The sequence below is a fragment of the Hypanus sabinus genome, chromosome 21 (genome assembly GCF_030144855.1).
Source record: "Hypanus sabinus isolate sHypSab1 chromosome 21, sHypSab1.hap1, whole genome shotgun sequence".
Lineage (NCBI taxonomy): Eukaryota > Metazoa > Chordata > Chondrichthyes > Myliobatiformes > Dasyatidae > Hypanus > Hypanus sabinus.
The window spans coordinates 47447614-47463326 of NC_082726.1; the positions used below are offsets into that span (position 1 = coordinate 47447614).

The following is a 15713-nucleotide window of genomic DNA, read 5'->3' on the forward strand; positions in this document are numbered from 1 at the left end:
CTGGATCCTCTCCGATGTCAGCACAGCTTTTCTTAAATAAGGAGCCCAAAACTGCTCACAATACTCCAAGTGCAGTCTGACCAATGCCTTATAAAGCCTCAGCATCACATCCTTGCTCTTATATTCAATTTCTGTCAAAATGAATGATAACATTGCATTTGTATTCTTTACTTGCAAGTTAGCCTTCTGGGAATCCTGCACAAGGACTCCCAAATCCTTTGGTACCTCTGATTTTTGAATCTTCTCCCCATTTAGAAAATAGGCTACATCTCCATTCCTTCTCATAAAATGCATGATCATACACTTCCCTAAAGCATATTCCATCTTCTGCTTCTTCACCCATTCTCCCAATCTGTCCAAGTCTTTCAACAGACTCCCTGCTTCCTCAACACCACCTGCCCTATCACCTGCCTTTGTATCATCTAAATACTAGACCACAAAGTCAGAAACTCAGTCATCGAAATTATTGACATATAAAGTGATCCAATACTGAACCCTGTGTAATACAACTTGTCGTAATGCCAACCAGAGCAGGCCCCCTTTATTCCGACCCTGCCTCCTGCCAATCAATCTTCGAACCATGTTAGTATCTTCCCTGACATTCCATAGGCTGTCATCTTATTAAGTACCGTCAGTGGGGCACCTTGTCAAATGCCTTCTGAAAGTCCAAGTAAAACACATACACTAATTCTCCTTTGTCTATCATGCCTGATATTTCCTCAAATGGGGAAGAAATATGACGTCAGTGACTTTGACCATGGAATGATTGTTGGTGCCAGATGGGGTGGTCTGAGTATCCTCGAAACTACTGGTCTCCTGGGATTTTCACACAAATCAGTCTCTAGGGTTTACAGAGACGGTTGCGGAAAACAAGAAAACTCCAGTGAGCAGCTGTTCTGTGGGCAAAAATGTCTTGTGGGAGAGGTCAGAAGAGAATGGCCAGACTGGTTCAAGCTGACAGGAAGGCGGACAGTAACTCAGATAACCACACATTACCATAGTGGTGTACAGAAGAGCATTCCTGACACACAACATGTCAAATCTTGAAGCAGAAGACCACAAACATATACCCAGTGATCACTTTATTCGATACAGGAGGTAACTAATAAAGTCGCCACTGAGTGTGATTGCTCTCAGTTGTTGTAGAAGGTCTGATGGAGATGGTGTGTACGTTAGAACTGTCCCCCTTTCCCTCTGTTCACTGTGAAAGGTCAATGATTTGGATGAGTGGTCCACATTTCATTGCTTACGTTGTGGGGGAGCTGACATTAACATTTGGCCTCGGTTGTCCTGATCAATAATCACTATTTGCCCAATAGCACAAAATTTCTACAATTTATGTTTTCTTTTTACTGAACAAGAGCAGGAAAAAGAAAGCAAGGTCATGTAAGTGTAAATTATTCACACCGCTTCAGCAGAGAGGGATTTTTCACAGATCAGCAAGGAAAATTCGCCACTTCAAACCTTTTCAATTCTAGGCTGATCCGCTTGGGAAACATAAGGTACCATAGTTTCTTGAATATAAGTTCCAAACAAATTTGCACCTGCTTCAACTCACCCCCAAATTCTTGACTAGAATGACTGGTCAAACAGACTGCCAGGGGCAGCAGTGTATTCAGTCACAATAGGAGCATTTAGAGTCAATAAGGCAGCACATTGCAGGCAAGAGCTGGAAGGATATACACCATATCCAGGCAGATTGGAATAGTTTGGATTGTGATCATGGTGGGTTCAGACTATTGGACTGAAGCACCTGGTCTTTGTTGGAAACCAAGGCTGATGGAAAAGCTGGTAGAAGGAGGTAATTTGACAGAAGATATTATGCATTATTTCAGCAACTCCAGAGCAATTTTTGAATCTTATGTGAAAGAAAGGCTCAGATTTATATAGTGCCTTTCATGAATAGCTGGACATCCCAATTACAGGCAAAAAAAATTACTTCCAAGTCATTTTTTGGGGTGGTATGGTAGTATAGCAGTTGGTGTAATGCTATTGCAGCAACAGCAACTCAGGTTAATTCTGCTGCCGTCTGTAAGGAGTTTGTACATTCTCCTCATGACCTCATGGGTTTCCTGAGTGTAACTAGGCAACGTGGATCCATTAGGCTGGAGGAACCTGTTATTGTGCTGCATTTCTAAATAAGTAAGTAAATGTTTTAAAAGTCACCACCTATGTGGTCCTCGTACTTTTTGTTGAATAATTAGGAAAGCTCAAGAGTCAATGAGAAAAAGCCTTCACTTGTTCAAATCACCCAATGAGGGAGTGTGAGTGAGTGTCTGTGTGTGCGTGCATGCGTGCGTGTTTGTGGGGGGGGGGGGCGTGTTGGTGGAGAAGGAGAGGTGGAAGGTATGTCCTTGCTATAACAGGCAGTACACAGCTGAGTAATGACCCCAGGCATAAGGAAAGCGGGAAGAGGACAAGTCTCCTAGTTGGTCCTCCCAAGCAATGGTACGGAGGGGCTACAGAGAGGTGTAAATGAAAATGGTATTCCGAATGAATTCTGTGGTGTAAGTGGAAATGGTATTCCGAGTGAATTCTGTGGTCTCCCACTTGGGCTGCCATTCAGCTGGTAGAGCTGCTCCCTCAGGGCTCCAGTCACCCAGGTTCAATCCTGAGCTCCTGTGCTCCCTGTGTGGAGATCACACTGGATGCTCCAGTTTCCTCGCTCATCCCAAAGATGTGCAAGTTGATTCAAAATTCCCATTTGTGTAATGTAATTTCCTGTACACAAGTGTAAGGAGAACAAATTAGTTGTTACTCTGTATCCAGTGCAGCACAAAAAAAAACACAAGCTATAAAGAACACGATAACAATAATCAAAATGCACACAATAAATATAAATACGTAAGATAGCTTCTATACGTAGATTGATTGTATGTCCATGAACTGATGCTAGGATGTACATGAGGTGACTGATGGGAAATAATCAAGTAGTGGTGGAGTTAGTGATGGGAGGCGGAGGTGTTGATTAACCTTACTGCTTGGGGAAAGTAACTGGATCTGAGTCCAATAGATGCTGCATAGCCTCCTTCTGAATGGGAGTGTGACAAAGAGTCCATGAGCCAGGTGAGTGGGTTCCTTCATGATGTTACTGGCCCTTTTCTGGCACCTTTCTGTGTATATGAACTTGATATCTGGTAGGCTGGTGCCAGTGGTGCATTGAGTAGTTATAACTGCTCACTGGAGAATTTTCTTAGGTTAATTGGACACTTGCTCTCATGTAGATCTGGTGGTGGGATCCAGGAGAAATAGATGGTGTTTGTGAGAAGAATTTGTGACAGGGAGGATTAGCCAGGAATACAATGGCCAGAACTGGCCTCCTGGGTCAAAAGGAAATATGGAAGATTACAAACACGAGGAAATCTGCAGATGCTGGAAATTCAAGCAAAACAGAGTGTGTGTTGTATGGAAGATTACAACAGGCATGCTCTGACCCATAGTCAGTAAAGGTGACTTTAACACAGTGGTTCTTGTAGTTAATACCAGCAGGATTCCAGACACACTCAATGATAAAAGTTCCCAGATGTGTATGGATTAACCATGGCTCCCTCTCTGTATGACATTTTTCACCATTAGTAGACATCAAGGGAGAATTGCTGAGCCAGAAGAGACCCAAAATGTTTCCCTTATTTTGTATTCATTCAACAAGTTAGGGTGAGAGGCACAGGACAATGAACAACAAAGATTGATAGAAAGTACAGAAGAGAGTAGTAGAACTTCCAGGAAAGACAACAGACACTCTTCAGAAAACCAAAGACTGAGAGGACGTCCTGATTCAGATGATTTAAAGACTCCAAAAGATCATTAGGTGGAGGCTCGCAATATAAAATGCTCAGCTCCAAATTTGAAGAACTGTTCAGGAGAAGCGTTGGTATTCAGACACAGGTATCCCTAAGTAACGATCACTTCTAAAATTGAAGAAGAGATGTTCAGGAGAAGCATTGGTATTCAGAGACAGGTATCCCTCCCCCCAACTTATGGACACTGGTACATACAAATGAGGTGTCATAATATTAAATTCAAAAGTGCAGTGTACATACATATGTTCATTCCTACCAAATGGCAAGATTCGTTTCCTCTGGCAGCATAGTTATTGTTAATCCTTACCAGTCCTATGTGTTTTTGATTCCATTCATTACAATGCTACAGAGCTATGGTTACCATAGCAGGACATTGTTGTATATTTTCCAACTCATGGGCAAAATCAACTTATGAATGTTTGTACAAATGGGGCGCATTTATGACCCAATGATAGCCTGTAATGTGGAACTCACTCCCATGGGAGTAGTTGAGATTATAAGGTGAATTAACACTAATGTAGACCAGTTAGACAGAATGGCTGTTTGTGTGTTGCTGAGTTGCTCAGTCCCAGTAAAGGTGAAGGCACCAGATATGGTTGAAATAGTATTAATTGCACTAGAAAGATACAATGGTTCAGTGGTGTGTGACTAAGTAACACATTCCTCTTTGCAGGGATGTTAATTCTTTTTCCATGTTCAGGCTGTGATAGATTTAAATTGATTCTAGCATTGACCTAACTATAACCTTGATATTATCAGTCAGGAAAGATTACCGTAAACCAACCTGAACTGATTCTGCCCGTGCAGGTCTGTTGGAATCAGTTTCTGAGTGAGTTACACTCTGTAAGCATCACAGGGAAATGGTCTGATACAAAACAGCGAACACAAGTTGATAGTTAAGCCACGATTGGATTATATCTTTCAACAATTTTGCGTGACCACACAGAGGCTGTGCGAAAGCAAATCAGGAAAAAACCCTGAGGATGGTGGAAATCTGAAATGAAAAGAGGAAAATGGGAAATAATCAGCCAGTCCGGCTGCTTCCGTGGGAAGAGAAACAAGAGTTAGTGTTTCAGGGTTCCTTTATCAATTCTAACATTAACTCTGTTTAATAGATGCCTTTTAGGCAAGAGCATGAAGATGCAGGGAATGGAGGGATATGGATCAGATGCATGGAAGTAGAGTTAGTTTAAGTTGATATCCTGGTCAGCACAGATGTCGATGTTCAAAGGCCTTGTTCCTGTGTGTTACTGTTGCATATTCCTTTCCCACATCAATTTCTAATTTTTGTTGACTGCTTGTTTGGATTCAGGGTGACTCTGCATCCTCATTTTGTGTCTGGAATCAAGAAGCTAAAGTCAAAATTAATTTATTATCAAAGTGTGTATATATCACCATATACAACCCTGAGGTTCATCTTCTTGCAGGCATTTACAGTAAAATAACATAAAAAATAAGTAAGTAAAAAAAATAATAAGAGTATTTATGAAGAACTATACATACAGACAAACAACCAATTTGCAAAAGAAGAGGAACTGTGCAAATAAAAATAAAAATGTCTGCTTTCCACTTTGCAGTGCAAGGTGCCAACTGACAGCCTTCATGTCTCTGAGTTGGTGACTCTGTGTTCAAATACCAGAGGCATGGACAACTGAGATTATTGAGAAGTAAGTACCCAACTATAAAAGTTGCAGTCTTCTTGATGCGGCATTAAATCAAGAGTCAGCTTTCCCTCTCACGCGTAGGCTGAAGTTTTTCCAAGAACCAAGAAGTAAGCACCAGTGCTCTGGTTGATATTAATAGATTATAGAATCGTACTGCACAGGTACAGGTCGTTTGGTCACTAAAATTAAATTAGTTACGATATACCTCCACTAAACTAATTCCTTCTGCCTACACAACTTCTGTATCCCTCAACGAACATCAGTAAAACAGAATGGCTGGCTATTTTTACAGTGCTGTTTATAAACCTTGCTGTATACCTCACTATTCCTCTTTTGCCACTCTTTCCCTATTTTATTTTTATTGCAATTTAATTTCTTGGGGTTTGCACTGTATTGCTGCAACAAAACAACATATTTCATGAACTATGTCAGTGATGGTAGACCTGATTTGGATTGTAATATAGAAATTAGTCATTTCACTTGCATTGCTTTCAACACCCCAAGCCTCCCAATGGCTGTAAAGCACGTTTTGACCTCCTGAAGTTATAAAGGGTACAACACAAAAACAAACTCAGACTTTCTTTCCACTCTCACAGAACACCTCTGTTTCACTGGTGAATCTGATAGCTGGCAGCTAACTGGAGAGAGGTTATTTGTGGCAGATGTTACTCATGAGGCTGTCTGCTCCCAGACACGATTCAGATGCCCTGAACTCCATAGCTTGTCAATACTGCAAGATCTGTTAGCAGAATTTATCCTGTCACTTAAATAGACTGAAGGATTATTTATTCTTCATTTATTCATGAGCTTTAATCCAATTGACAAAGAACCTGGCATTTAATTGACTTCCTGTAACCAAGGTCCAAGTAGCAAGTCACATTGAAACTGCAACCCACTTATTAGCTTCTCCATTCATTGGTGGGGTCAGTGAAATTAACCACCAGCTCCATCTTTTATATGTAACAGCACGGCAGTAGTGAGAGCGTGCCAAAGGAGGCTGTTCAGCCCATTATCCTTGTGCTAGTATTTTGTTAATGAACCTTCAATCATTTCCCATTTAACAGCAATGCTTTTAAACCAATTCCCATTTGAAAGTTGTTGTTTAATCTACTTCATCCAGTTTTATGAAATTCAAGTTTATCACTTTATCAAGAGTGTATTTCAAACTGTGACAACTGACTGTATAAGAAATATCTTTCCGCTCGTTCTGTCACCTTAAATCTTTCATTACCAGTTTTCCTACTGTAAACAGTTTTTATTATTTACTCTATAAAAATCTTTCATGATTTTGAACAGCTCTATCAAATATCTTGTAATCTCATCAGCTCTGAAAGGATAGTGTTCATCTGTTCCACATACCTTGTCTCAGGTGCTGTTCTAGAGCACTGAACACAATAGATTAGAAGCAACCTCAGTGATTTTCTGCTTATCCTGGACAGACTGTTTCATTCACTGGTCGGTGTAAAGGGAAGAGTTAAAAAAAAAACAGGTGATGCGTCTCTTGCCATTGTTGGGGAAAAGGCATATCTTTATTTTTGAATGACATCTTTACCGTAGGCAGGCTGAGAAGGAATATAGTTGTGGCAGTCTGCAGGCTTGTAGTGAAAGTTTATCATTAAACATCCCTTGTCGATGGATTTGGAGGGGATTAAAGGATAGAGAGCTCATGTTACCATGAACCACAATTGTAACTGCATGGAATAGACTAGATGGGCCAAAAAGTCTTTGCTGCCAACAGCAGTTGCCTGAACTGGGAGGTTAAATCTGTCAGGATAGTCTATGCCTCCACTCTCTAGAAATACAAAGAATGAGTGCAGGGCCTCAGGATTAAGAAGGGGCTTAATCTTCACTCATTAGGGAGTTCAGAAACAAGATCCTCTACATAACATGGTTATTAATAACTCCAGCAGGGAATTTGGGAGAAGTGCCTTTACTCAGAGAATGGAAAGAACACAGAGTCTGCTCCCACAAAGAGTGGTTAAGGAAAGTAACAGTTATATTTTTATGTAACCTGGCATAGTGCTGAAGGTAGAAAGTGAAATGTAGATAGGTTAAAAGTAGTTAACTGGAGAGAAGATTTTCAGATTTTCATGTGGAGCATACGCATGACTAGTGATCTCGAAGTCGGAACATTCTCTTCAAGGTGGTGTCAGTGAGTGGGTGTTGGATGAAGTGTGTGTGTGTGTGTGTGTGTGTGGGGGGGGGGAGGGGGTGGTCTATGCATTGAATGCCATGTGTTTTTATCCAAGCTGTTTCAATCCTGCTGCAAGAATCTTAGTAGCCTGTTCTTGTCAGCAAGTCCCGATTTGCCTTCCTTCAAGACTGGTGCACTTTTATAACCTTCCATCCTCACTCCTGCTTCAGCTCATTGAGCCTGTCACCCCGTGACACTGCCTTTTCAAAATCCAGCCTTTGCAGACCACCCAAAACCAATTGTTTGAGGAAAATGTCCTGCCAAGTGCACCATACATTTCAGATGCATACTCCATCCCAGCAAGAGTGTAATTTATTCAGTCTGCTTTACACTGCCTCTTGCATTTCATAATTCTGGGGATGCCCCGGTGATTTACCAGTCATGATTTATGATTTGGAAACGTTATGGACATTTATTAATGAAGCCTCTCACCATATAATAAACACTCCATTTCTTACACTTTCAGGTTGTCCTGCCACTTTCCTGGATGGGTAGTTGTTTCTGAGAATGAGTCGAGGTTTAAGCTGCAATCTCTGCATGTGCCAAGCAGAAGCTGAGCAATGGCTGTCTCCATTAAGCAGTTGCCTGGCATTTTAATGTGTAGTTGGACAAATCATTCCTCCTTCATCCTCCTTGCCAATGGGAGCCCATAATCCTAACTCCAGAAGGTCAGGGTCAAGGTGCCAGACCTAATTACAGATATTAGGGTAGAGATTTATTCTCGACCACTTGTGGAAATTGAGCCTAAAAAGAAGCGTTTGCGCATCATAATCTCCCCCGCGTGTCAACTCCTTTGAAGTCCAAGTTTTTGAAGTTGTCTTTTAATGGTTGCTGTCATAGGGTAAAAACACGAAGGAGATGTCCTTGCCTAGTCACAGTAGTTGAAAAATAAACACATGCCAGTAAGTCAAAAGCCCAGACACAGAAGTCTAATCACTGTTCAGTGAAGTGTCTAACAGTGTATAAGAAAAAATACATCCAAAGCCGATAAAAATTTGAGCCAGGACCTGTCTTTCCAAAGGGCCCTTCTTATCCCTGAACATCACACTGTTTTACAGCCAACATATGGATTCTGCTTAAAATGGTAGACTCTTTATAATATAGAAATATGAGCAGTTTGGTGCCCCACATCTATGAATGGATGTGCTGGCATTGGAGTGGGTCCGGAGGAGCTTTACAAGAACGATCCTGGAAATGAATGAAAGGGTTAATGTATGAAGACCATTTGATGGCTATGGGCATCTATATTCACTGGAGGTTAGAAGAATGAGGGGGAATCTTATTGATACCTGCTGAATATTGAAATGCCCAGGTACAGTTGACATGGAGTGGGTGCTTCCAGTAGTGGAAGAATCTAGATCTAAAGGGCACATCTTCAGAATAGAAGGCCATCCCTTTGGAACATAGATAAGTAGGAATGTCTTTAGCCAGAGGATGGTAAATTTGTGGAAATCATTGCCACCGATTGGGTATATTTAAAATGGGGATTGATAAGGTATTGATTAGTAAGATTGTTAAAGGTCACTGTGAAAAGGTGGGAGAATGGGGATGAGAGGGAAAATAGATAATTTGTAATTGAGAGCAGACTCAATGGGCCAAATGGTCTAATTCTGCTCCTATATCTTACGGTCTTATGACTATTTTATGCAAATAAGATCCCAGAAACTATAATTTGAAATTAATCCAGATAATCTGTTTTTGTGAAGTGAGTAGGCCAGGACACCAGGTAAATCCTCTGCTATTTTCAGAATAATTCCATGGGATCTTCTCAGGGAAAGCATACAATCACAGTCCATACCTCCTCCAAAAGATGGACACATTCAGAACAAGCTGTATTGTTAAGACCTCGGTCTACTTTGTAAAGTTCTTAGGGAACTCTGCTGGACCAAAATAGCCATCACAGTCAACCGAAGCACTCTTAGACCAGTTCACCTTGTGCTGTATAGGCAAAACCTCTCAATTTAATGAAGCACCCACTAAATATTAGAAGATAGAACATGGTAGTCAAAGTATGTTTTTATTGTTGTTCATAGCCAAGGGGTCCATTTTTGTTCAGCTCTGACTCTATGGAAAATGATCCTGGGTTTCCATATGTGTGTTTTTTTCTCCATAAACATACACGACCACTTTGTTTATCTGAGTTCACCTTGGTAGGAAGCCAAGTTTTTCAAGCAGTTGGAAAGAACAGCATTTTTTTAACCAATATCCAAGGCATCTGGTATATGAGCTTTTCTTTCCCTTGTTGGACCAACACTGGCGAGATATGCACAAGCATAGTCCAGCAAGATAGGTAATAAAATGCTACTCAGAATGGAGTTTGGAAGCCTCTGTGCTGTCCTTCAGCCATGGCTCATTGAATAGCACTCCTTCTCTGAAGCTACAGTGGTTGGCGGTTCAAATCCTGCTTCTGCATCTTGGGTGCAGAAATCCAGACTAGATGCATCGCCTGCTGTCTGGATAGAACGTTAAACCGTAGTCACTCTACTCATTCAGGTTCCCTGGTCTGCTGGCAAGCATTTTTCCCTCAGTCATCATTTACAAATGGATTATCGCATTCCTAAATAGCAGTGGACATACAGTGGTGGGAAGGCTTCATGAAGAAAGCAACTCCTATTCACAGCAGATCTGTCAGAAAGCGAGCAGGAGATTGCATGCACACTCTGCTCCCATTCTCAACACAGTCCATTAATAAATATTGCATTGTTAATATAATCCATGACCTACTTCCAATTCCCTGCTGCCTTGCCACTGTAGCATTATAATAACAAGAAAATGCTCAGCTCATTATCCACCTATTCATCGTGAAACACAGAACGATAGCAGGCAAATACATTCGTAATGCGGATCAGTGATTATTGGTGCACGTATTGAACAATACTTAAGGCAACTATATCAAGAACTTTTTTATGCTCCATTAAATGATCATCTTATTCCATAATAACAGCTGCACAGAAAACCAATTGACAAATAAATATACAGCTCAGGAATAGTAAGCTCACAGTGCTGCAGTTAATGGAGCTGCTGCTCCTCAGTGCCAGCAGTCCAGGTTTAATCCTGACTATGCGTGGTATCTCCTCATTCTCCTCTTAATGGCAAGGTTTCTCTCAAGATGCTCCATTTTTCTCCCACTTTCCAAGGGCCCACTGGTTGACTATTCTAACTTGCCCCTCATGTGTAGGTGATTAGTAGAACCGGGGGATTAGCTCTCAGAGTAATCCCATTCTCCTACACATTTTTGTTGCAACCTAGTCTCCCAGGGCTGAAATGGCTAGCACAAGGGGGCACAGTTTTAAGGTGCGTGAAAGTGGGTACAGAGGAGATGACAGGGGTAAGTTTTTCACTCAGAGAGTGGTGAGTGCGTGGAATGGGCTGCCGGCGACGGTGGTGGAGGCGGATACGATAGGATTTTTTAAGAGTCTCCTGGATAGATACATGGAGCTTAGAAAAATAGAGGGCTATAGATAACTCCAGGTAAATTTCTAAGGTAAGGACATGTTCGGCACAGCTTTGTGGGCCAAAGGTCCTCTATTGTGCTGTAGGGCTTTTTATGTTTCTATCCACTCTCTCAAGGTCCCTCAGAATTTTATATGATTCAATCAAATTACTTTTCACCCTTCTAAGCTCTAGTCAATAGACTATAACCCATCCTTGTGTGTGGTAGTTTTACCTGACCTGTCTGAACAACTTTTAAGTACTATAGTTGACTCTGGGGATCTGTGATCATAACTGTAACTGACTCAGTCACATAAATACTGGACAGTTCAAAGGCTGTAATCCTACACCATGACTCTTCTAACTCTTCAAAACTTTCTTCACATCTACAAGACGCACCGCCAGGAGTGTAATGGAACAGCAAACAATCTTTCAGAGGAACTCAGCAGGTCGTACGGCATCTGTGGGAGGGAAGGAACTGTTGACAGGTTGAAACCCTGCTTCAGGGCTGAGAGTGGAGCGGCAAGATGGCCGATACAAAGGGGAGGGAATTGGTGAGACGGAAGTCTGAGGTGATTGGTGGAATGAAAAGGGGTGAAAGGTGACTGGCACATTGTGCCACATAGAGGCAAGCAAGGACGGAGTTGGGGACTGTTGCGGGTGAGTGGTAGATGCTGGCAGATAAAGAGGAAAAAATGGAAAGCAGATGGAGCAAGGTGGAGGGTGGTGAGTATGAAAGTTGGAGATGTATGTTGGACTGAGATGAACAGGAAGTCAAAGGTTTACCAGTGTAAAGGTATACTATCTAAATGCCTGGATGAAAGTTCAATGCCTTTCGAAGCAGCACCCTCATTGATGCCCGGACTGTAAACATTTACTCCCTCTTCCACCAGCACACTATTCTGCATGCTCTTTGCACAACTCACCAAGGGTAGCAAGCCACATGCAGAAAAGGCAGGGCAATAATGTGGTTACTAGCTGCGAGTTAAATGAGCGACAGAGCAGTACTGGTGGGATTGCGTAAGGAAGCGGTGTTCTCTACATTGGCTGGCTGGCTGGCTGTTCTCTTGTGTTGCTAATGGGACGTACTCACTCAGTGAAGCAGGGGTCATGGAGCCACATTGTACAGCAAGATAACAGAGGCCCCCTCAGTCCCGTATCGTTTGGCCCATATCCTTCTAAACTAGGGTTCCCAGACTTTTTTATGTCATGGACCAATACCATTAAGCAAGAGGCCTGTCTACGCCAGGTTGGGAAGCCCTGCTCTAAACCTTTCCCCTCTGTGAACCCGTCCAGACTGTCTTTTAATCATTGCAATTGAACCCACTTCTACTACTACCTTTGGAGATTCATTCCATATGTCCACCACCCCTGCGTGGAAAAGCTGCCCTTCAGGTTCTTTTTAGATCTTTCTCCTCTCGTCTGAAATCTATGCCATCCAGTGTGAGACTTCCCTGCACTGGGAAAAGACTATGAGCAACCACCTTAACCTAGCATTAGGTGCTTCTGGTTCGGAAAGAGGCCATTCAGCCCTGTGGAAGGAAACTACTCTAAATATAGGTAGGCGGCACGTTAGAAATACTGCTGAGAGGAAAGAACAGGCAGCTTATTTGGGCAATGAGAAAGGCAACCACAAAGAGGAATCTGCAGTTTATCTGCACTTACTGCTGATGCAGCAGCTCTCTCTGGTACTCAGGAAAAATTATGGGAGACCTTATTTTATTTGGTAGACAAAAAGTGCGGTTGACGGGCAAGATTGATTCATTTGACAGGTGTGCTCTAACTCAAAGTGGTGCTGGTAATGAAATGGTAAAAGTCTTTCAGGGGAGAAGGAGGGGCAGAGAGGAAATTCGACACCCAGCTGAGAGGAATGGGTAGAAGGCTGATGCGACAGCTCTCCGGATGGTTAATTTTATTCAGTTAGTAGCCTCCAAGGTGCAGAAAGAATCCATCTCGAACACGGCCACAAATCTGCATCAGCTGAGGTGAGGAATGACTGACTGTAAATATTAAGAGTGTAAAAAGACATTTGGTCATAGTAGGCATAGAGGTAAACTAAACATTTTCTTATGATCCAAAATGAAAGACATTGTAAACACATTAGGCTGGAGAAAATGTGCTGCATACTTGTTATGACACCAGGCTTGATTGATTAAGTGCTGGAACTCTCTGTAACTTGTACCATTATCTCAGGATAATGGATGGCCCTTGTGACTAATCATCTGTAATGTATATTAAATGCTGCTCAGTTAGACCACACTAAAGTACTCTTTGGTAATCTCAGACCCTCTCCTTGTAACCCGCAGGGACTGACTATGGCGATGTGCTTCCTGATTCTTTTCCGTCATCAGCCGCTGAGCCTCTGCCAAGATTTCTGGTGGAGCCCGATGATGCCTACATCGTGAAGAACAAGCCGGTGATGATGACGTGCACAGCCACCCCAGCGACACAGATCTACTTCAAATGCAACGGCGACTGGGTGCATCAGAAGGATCACATGACTGAGGAGAACATGGATGAGGTCACAGGTAAGCTTTGAATCTACTGACAGCTCCTGAACACTATTTACTCCTTTCTCTGTGAGAAACATCAGGGGTTCCAGTCCCATTTATGTGACCAGAACATGACATTCAGGGTGCAATAACTGAGGGAGGATACAGCACTTTATTTGCTATGAAGCACTTTGAGGGTTACTTCAGATACAGAACATAGAACACCGCAGCACAGTACAGGAACTTCAGCCCACAATGTTGCACCAACCTTTTAACCTGCTCCAAGATCAATACAATTCTTCCCTCCCATATAGCCCTCCATTTTTCTTTCATCCATGAGGCCTTCCAAGAGTCTCTTAAGTGTTCCTTTTGCATCATCCCTGGTAGTGCGTTCCATGCACCTACCACACTCTGAGTAAAGAACGTATGTTTGACATCTCCTCTATACTTTCCTTCAGTCACCTTAAAATGAGGCCTTCCCATATTAACCATTGCCACCCTGGAAAAAGGTGCTGACTGTCCACTCTATCTGTGCCTCTCAACATCTTGTACACCTCCCATCAATTTTTCTATCTTCCATGGGCTTTTCTCTTTGGAGCGAAGGAGAATGAGAGGTGACTTGATGGAGGTGTGTCAGAGGTTTGATTTTTTACACAAACAGTGTGTGGAACTCATTGCCTTAGGCAGATACATTCGGGACATTTCAAAAACTCAAAAGCACATGGATGATAGAAAATGGAAGAGAAAAGGAGTAGATTGATCTTAGAGTAAGTTGAAAAGGTCGGCACAACGTCGTTGGCCAATGGTTCTGTACTGTGCTGCTGTGTTCTATGTTCTAGGACCTGTGTGGAGAGGCTGCCTCTGGGTACCTGCAGGCATTGGGCAGGTTGATGAAGTCACTCAATACTGAGATGTGAGTCTTTGCCTTGGCCACCAGGATCCTCCAGTTATTTTCACCAGTGCCTGAGTACCCTTCTCTACTCCCTTTATACCAACAACTGACTGCCACACACAACTCCAATCTGCTGATCAAATTTGCAGATGACACGACTGATTGGCCTTATTTCTAGCAGTGATGAGACAGCCCACACAGGAGAAGTTGACATCCTGACACAGTGGTGCCAAGATAACACCTCTCTCTCAATGTCCAAAAAACAAAAGAACAGATTGTGGATTACAGGAGGAACGGAGACAGGCTCGCCCTGATGAACATCATTGGGTCTGCATTTGAGAGGGTGAGTAGCTTCAAGTTCCTCAGTATACACATCACCGTTGATCTCACCTGGACTGTGCACACTGGCTTAGTGGCAAAAAAAAAGCACAACAGCATCTCTTCCACCTCAAGCGACTGAAGAAGTTCGGCATGGGCCCCCAAATCCTCAAGACCTTCTGCAGGGGCACCATTGAGAGCATCTTGACTGGCTGTATCAGCGCCTGGTACGGGAACTGCACCTGCCTTGATCGCTGGGCACTGCAGAGAGTGGTACGGACAGCCCACCGCATCTGTGGATGTGATCCTCCCTCCACTGAGGACATTTATAGCAGCAGGTGCAGAAAGAAGGCCTGGAAGATCATGGGGGACACCAGTCACCCCGACCATAAACTGTTTCAGCTGTGTCCGTCTGGCAGAAATTCACATGTCTGTACATTGCAACGGAGTCAAAACACAAAGATTTTTGTTCCTTCACATTGTGGGATGGATGTTAGATTTAAATAAATTTAAATTCTCTTGGAGGTGATGGAAGCTGCTGTCTCCCCTGCTTATTGTTTGCTTGATTTCTCAATAGTACTAAGCTCAGAGACCAGCCACCACCATCGAGCTTGTTACTGAATAGAAATCTCTGGACTACTGAGAGCTGAGTAGCTGAACACAGGGAGTGGGGAGATAGCAACACCTGCCATATCCAACGGATCATGTGGGTAGTCCACCAACGCACAGACCACGTGCTCTTATTCCCCTGCAACGGTCCACAACGTGTATGTCATGGTCCCAACCACATTATAGAGAGAGTGTCAGTGTTTGCTAGCAGCAAACTTATACATGCTTTTCCCCGTGTTTTGGGATTATTGGCCTCAGTGCTAGCTGTCACTTTGACCTAGCCCACATCTTCATTCCTTAGGCCAATTCTGT

General features: G+C 42.7%; 1 protein-coding gene across 3 annotated transcripts in view; it reads left to right on the top strand.

Moving 5' to 3' along the window:
- Positions 1-15713, top strand: part of unc5b (unc-5 netrin receptor B) — a 314621-nt gene that overhangs the window by 206919 nt on the left and 91989 nt on the right. The window contains exons 2-3 of one of the 3 annotated variants that reach the window (XM_059946444.1): positions 5378-5467; positions 13397-13618. In XM_059946444.1, coding sequence (XP_059802427.1) covers positions 13510-13618 — 109 coding nt within the window. In that variant the 5' untranslated portion in view covers positions 5378-5467; positions 13397-13509. Of the gene's footprint in view, positions 1-5377; positions 5468-12966; positions 13076-13396; positions 13619-15713 lie in introns of those variants that run through there. The other 2 variants (XM_059946446.1, XM_059946443.1) reach the window with 2 other exon arrangements.